The 5978-nt window shown below is 42.5% G+C and overlaps 1 protein-coding gene across 1 annotated transcript; it reads right to left on the reverse strand.

Moving 5' to 3' along the window:
* Positions 1–477: 477 nt before the first annotated feature.
* proser2 (proline and serine rich 2) lies at positions 478–5669 on the reverse strand (the record flags this gene model as incomplete). Its single annotated transcript, XM_079263413.1, has 3 exons — positions 478–2044; positions 2244–2532; positions 5592–5669. The coding sequence occupies 3 exons, from the start codon at positions 5667–5669 to the stop codon at positions 555–557; spliced, it is 1857 nt and encodes a 618-aa protein (XP_079119539.1). The 3' UTR covers positions 478–554.
* Between the last annotated feature and the right edge of the window lie 309 nt (positions 5670–5978).

The following is a 5978-nucleotide window of genomic DNA, read 5'->3' on the forward strand; positions in this document are numbered from 1 at the left end:
TATGTTTTCATACACAGCCAAAAATAGTCTAGCTATTTAAGAAAATGATAAAGAAATCTTAATATCTGTCAGAAGTTTGAAAAGATTTGTGTCTTTAAGCAGGAGCCAATCTGCAGAAGGGTCAGAAAAGTCCGAAAGGATGGAGATCAGTAAACAGAGAGAAGGATATGCAGCGAGTTATTCACAAGCATCCAAACATGAGACAGAAAAGTAGTTAAATCCAGAAAAAAATCAGCTTTGTTCCAAATGGGCGACTGCAGAGGTGAAGAGTGTCTTGATGTAAAGAAGCTTTAACCTGCTGAGGCTTTTGTGTTTTGAAGAAAGCACTGCTGGTGCAACAGCTGCACTGTTTCTCAGTTTTTTATGGCTACAAGGTGAAGAGTGGAAATACAAGTTTCTCAGATACACAGCTTCATTCCTCTGTCAGAGCTGGTCTGTTTCCAGCCACACCTCAGTGTCATGGCGAAACTTCTCGCATTCCATCGCCGCCAGCAGGCAGATGCCAGAGATCAGGCTCGGCAGGTAGAGACTGCAGACTAAATCTCTAAAGGTCATCAGGAGTCTTTCAGCAGCCCCAGTTTCCTCAGCGCCTCCCTTCGAGATTCGTTCATCTCACCGCGTCCTGAAAACTGCACGGTGATACCTTGGGGACGGAACATGGAGCTGGACTTCCGCCTGTGATCAGGAGATATGATGGCTGTTTTCTGAGTAAGAGGGCCGTGGTAGGAATGCCGAACAGGTCTGGGGGCTGGAGGCGGGGCTGGAGCTTTGAAACTCTTGACCGGACTGCCAGAGGCTGGGTTAAACCTAGTGGCTGGGTTGATGCTTCGGCTTTTTCCTCCATAAGAGTTCTGCTCAGAAGGTTGCAGCTCTGGTTTGGCGGGTATGGTTTGGCTTTTGTCGATATGGGAGCTAAGGATGTCAGGCAGATTGGATCTGGTCACGGGGGCAGGTGCAGGAGTCATGACTTTGGACTTTCCTCCGTAGGTATTATGTTCAGTGGGGTTAGACAGAGCACATGGGAGGGTTTTGGGTTCTTGGCTTGTTGGTGAAGTGGAAGGTTCACTCCTTGAGGGAACCGATGGGTTAACCGTGATGGACTTCCCTCCATAGTTATTAAATTCCAGTGAGGTGACCTCAGCTGGAGGGGGAAGAGGGGCCTTGTCTTCCAGAGGAGGTGGGTAGTGTCTGTTTTGGGTGAACGCTGGTGATAATGGGCTCAGCTGGGAGCTCCTATCGTCATGGCTCTTGATGGAATGTGTCTGCAGAATCTCAGGTTTTCTTTCGACGTGAATGTGGCTTGGAAGTGGAGTCATAGTGTTGGATTCTGGGAAGTTGGCGCCACTTTGTATCGGTGGGGGAAGACTGGCCTCTGGAGACTTGGAACCAGTGTCTGGACCTTTCCGAGAATCTACTGTGGTGATATTTGGGGTGACTTTGGGTGATGTGTCTCCAGACAATGCTCGATTCCTAGTCAGACCCAGCTTCGATAAGGCCTCCATCCTGGATTTATCTGGTGAAGGGTCCTTAAAAGAAATACTACGAGCGGGAGTGTTTCGAGCCTTCTGTTCCTCGGTTTGCTGAGGATTTTCCAGCAGTAAAGGGTGAGACGTACCCGACAGGTTTGCCAGCATCTGTTCTCGTCTCTCCTGGATGTTCACATTAGCCACAGGCTGCTTCTGTTGCTCCTTGTTTCCAAGGATAAGGCTTATATTAGCCGGGAAGCGGGTGGGCTTGGCAGAGGTAGGTGGACCCTGTTTCACTGAAGGCTCTGCGCTGTCACTCGGTGGCTTTTCCGCCTCCAGGCTGGAACGTCGGAGGAATAAGGAAGGATGTATGTTTGATGCTCCACCTCCCTGATTCTCTGCTATCTTCTGTGCAATCAAGACAGGGGTAGGGATGCAGCCTGGAGGGTGGTAGGCACGGCTGTCTGTCAGGCCATAACTTCCACTTGGCAGGGGAGGGTTGTACTCCGAAGGCAAGCTGTCACGCCTTGGTTTTACCTCAAAGTGGCTTTCAGGAGTTGGTAACAAACGCTGGAAATCTGGGAGGAACATGGACGTTACTTAGTGACGCTTGGTAACTTTCAGCGGCAACAAAATAACAGAAGAGCAGCTAGCTGGATTGTTAAACACAAAAAATTACTCTTTCTTAAATGTAAAATTACTTTTCGCAAGTCTGGACTTGGAATCAGGGCTGGTATAGACCATGATCTGCAATCAACAACCACTGATGTGTGTTACCTGGGTTGGTAGGGTTGAAGATCGACTCTTTGGTCGGCACCAAGTCTGGTTCTGGGTGGACGAGGTCAATAATATCCTGTCGAGAGGGCACAGTGACCCCAAGGCTGGGAGTGGAGGTAGGTAGTCCATTGACTTTGTCTGCAGGAGTGCTGCTGCTGTCAGGAGGCTTCACCAGTGTGGACCTCTGGTCATCCTCTACCAGACTGTCCTCCAATGAGTCAATGGTGTCCTCAAAGAACTGGATGCACTCCTGCTCCTCTTGGCTCAGACACTGCAGTGCGTTATCATCCTGTAAATAAAATAAAAAGTCATTGGCACGTTGAACTAAACGTCTTCGTGTGTTACAAAGCAAAACATTTTGAACCAAATCCCCTGAGATACATCTTCATCTCTGAAGCCCGTGTTGTTACCATGTTTGACCCCTCATCCCTCAGTCATGTGTGTAGTGGGAACACTGGCTTGTTTGTTCTTGCATACGATACCCCCCAATTTTTTTTCTCTCCAAGCCTATATTTAGTGCTTGATTCCCTCTTTTCTCTTGGACAACTCCCTCTTGGCCTCTCTGCAGATGGAGCGACACTCTGCGGCTTCTGCTTTAGTTTGTTCTGCAGCCCTGATAGAGATCGGCTCCACTCATTTAATCTAAACCACATGGCTGTGGGGAACAGGTAATGCCCTGTCACAATGTGAAGTGGAGAAAAGCAACCATTAAGTGGATAAGTTTGGGAACATGGAACTCATTTTCGGCAGTAGATTTTAATGCTGGGTCTTAATTTGTCCCTATTTGAGCTTTCCTTATCACTTAAAGCCTTCTCTTTCCTGATTGGACAGTTTTTGACGCTTGGTAAGAGAAAACAGCGAATTATAATGAAACAAAGAACCAGAATTATTGTAATTTTATTCAAATATTGAAATTTTGAGCTTCTTTTTCTCATTTTTAGAGGATTATACTTTTAAACAGTCTTTTATTACTAATAATTGCATGGATATTTTAACTTGATAATATTAAATAAAGGCAGATTATATAGCTTTTTTTATTCGCTTCAGAACATCCACACCGCTGTTTATTGATTAAAGAGTAAAAACATAAAAAATAATGGCAACTGGATTTAAGATATTCATACCTGATGAAGCCCATTTCTTTATGTACATGTAAACTCATTTATTACCAGTTTGAGTTGTTGATACTATAACATTATTTTACTTTTTTTGTAATGTTCAAATTGTTTTGATTTTTAAAAGTTATCAAAATTGCTTGAAATTTCTTGATTAGTAAATGGAAAATTTTCTAAATGTTTACCTAGAGCCAGAGCATGGATGTTTCCTTTGTACTTCCCAAAGTATTTTTCCTTTCTTTGAATTTTTTCTGCCTTTAAGGTAATTTTGCCACCTTTTGTTCAGCTCATCATATTATTTTTGGTCTCCATAATGCCCAAAGTCAACCTGCTGTTGGATTTGGCTGATAACTTGATATTTATAACAAAAACTGAGCTAATAATTCAGCAAATCTACCATTTCAAAGCTAATCTTGTGCTTGAATGAGTCCATATTTGTTTTTGCCACACAAAAAGACAACAAACTCTTTGACAGTGAAGTATTTAGCTGTGTCGGACGAACATCATCCAGTTTCCCGACCAAAGTAAGCGGCTCATTTGACCTTCAACCTGTGATTGTAAACACCGGTTGCTGCTGACTTCTCTGTTATAAAAAAGCACCACAACAAGGTTACTGACAGTCTTGTTTTGAGTTACACAAACTGAAACCTGTGCGAAATAAACACAAATCTGCTGGTTTCGAGTGAAATGAATGATGCTCTTTGTGGTGAAGCAACTCAGGACCAAGAAAACTGCTGCTGAACCGGTTGGGCTCTGTTATGTGTTGATAGTGGATATTATTCCCAAGGCACATGAAAGGATGGAGTTGTTCAGCAGGTGTGCTTTCTTCGTGTCTGTGGTGACTGCATTGTGTAAACAGTGCAAACCCTGAGTAAGGGTGACATACAGCTTGGTTTGTCTTCAGGTTATCTGACACGCTGAGAGCGTTTATTGTGCTGAAGAGAACAAGGAAGCGGATTTTTCTCCAGGTGACCAGCTGGTCTTTTCCTTTCATATGATGCTCCAACACAACAACAGTTTGATGGTCAAGTCATCTAAAAATACATGTTTTTGAGAAGATTTTTTCCCAATTCCTGCCAATAATTACACAATAACTTGATCCACCTGTAAACTAAAATTCAAGCTACTAGTTGGCTTATAATTATGACCAAAAATTGGGGAATATGTGAGTCCAGCTCAAAATGATAAAAGTAATTTCAGCTTAAATGATTTAAAAGGACAATAACAGACAAGGTTGCAAAATAAGCTATATTAATGAGAAACAGGCAATGGCTAAATGTTTGAAAACTAGAAGATACAGCAGTATTAAAGTAATAAAGTCACTGCAAGTTGACTTTTTCCCTCAGATAGATGCACTGATTTCCTTCTAACAGTTCTTTGCAAAGGACTGTTGCAATGTCACAAATCTTTTAGAGGAGTTCGTCTTTTTTCCCAGTGAAGGTTCAGAAACATCCCTGATGCCTCATTTTCTCTGAGTGCTTACAAACTCTGCCTGAAGACGGTGCAAACATGACATGGATGGATGCCAGCGCAGCATGCATTTCAGCCTTTTGTTTGTTTGTTTTCACCATATTTGTGGCCACTTTCAAGCTGTCAGCATTTTAATCTCTGCAAAGTATAAATGCTCAGTGTAAATGGTTTTATGTAGCTGGCTAGCAGCTACCAAATGTGTTTATGAGACGGACATGATGGTGGGTTGAACTTTTCAACCAATCAAACGGTTGTGCTAAGGATTGTTTTGTTTAGTGTTTTCTAAATGCAAGAAAGGAGTGTTCACTGAGGAACGTCGTGATTTTTATGGAGGTTAAATAACAGTTTACAGCAAGATTAGATAGATAGATAGATAGATAGATAGATCTTTATTCATCCCTAATGGGAAATTTAAATTGTTTGGCGGCTCAATAAAAGCACACACTCTTCCACCTCTCATGTGTTTGTTATTAAAAATAAATCGATAAATGATTAAACAGACAGATATGGATTAAAATCACATTAAAATCAGAATAAAAACAAAAGTAATTGAAGAAAAGAAACATTTGAAAACATATGGAAGATATTTAACCCCTTTTGACTCCCTCCTTTATTAAAATACCCCTCAACCTGAGCTAAAACTTTCGTTTTTTTTTTTAATTCTCCCCTGCTGTCAGTAATTGTCTTTAGTTCCAGCCGGGTCCAAGTCAAACATTTAGACAGTTGTCAGAAAACATGAATAAACATAACAGTCAGTACTCACTCCTCTTCTGGAGTTTTGACGAGTGCCTCCGTTGACCCCGTAGTGAAGCTGAGAGTTGCCCTGCAGGTGGATGTCCATGGTACAGAGGGGTCAAAGGTCAGCTGGCATTTGGACTTCTTGCAGGGGGCGCGATGGTTCTGGTTGGTGCTTGGATAAAACCAGAATCGTGTCTGGTTTAGCTCTGAAGGAATCATCTAACCCTCTGGTCAGTGAGTCTGCAGACAGAGAGGACGGCAGAGCGGTCAGATTTAGATCAGTTTATTCTTTTTAATAACATTTTATCATCATTATTATTATTAGTTACCATTTTCCCAGTAACCATGTTTTATTTTGTTTAAATGGGTCAGCAAGCAGCAGCAGCAGGAAGCTGAATAAAACCAGAACCGA

Source organism: Telmatherina bonti (assembly GCF_933228915.1).
Source record: "Telmatherina bonti genome assembly, chromosome: 23".
Classification (NCBI taxonomy): Eukaryota; Metazoa; Chordata; class Actinopteri; order Atheriniformes; family Telmatherinidae; genus Telmatherina; species Telmatherina bonti.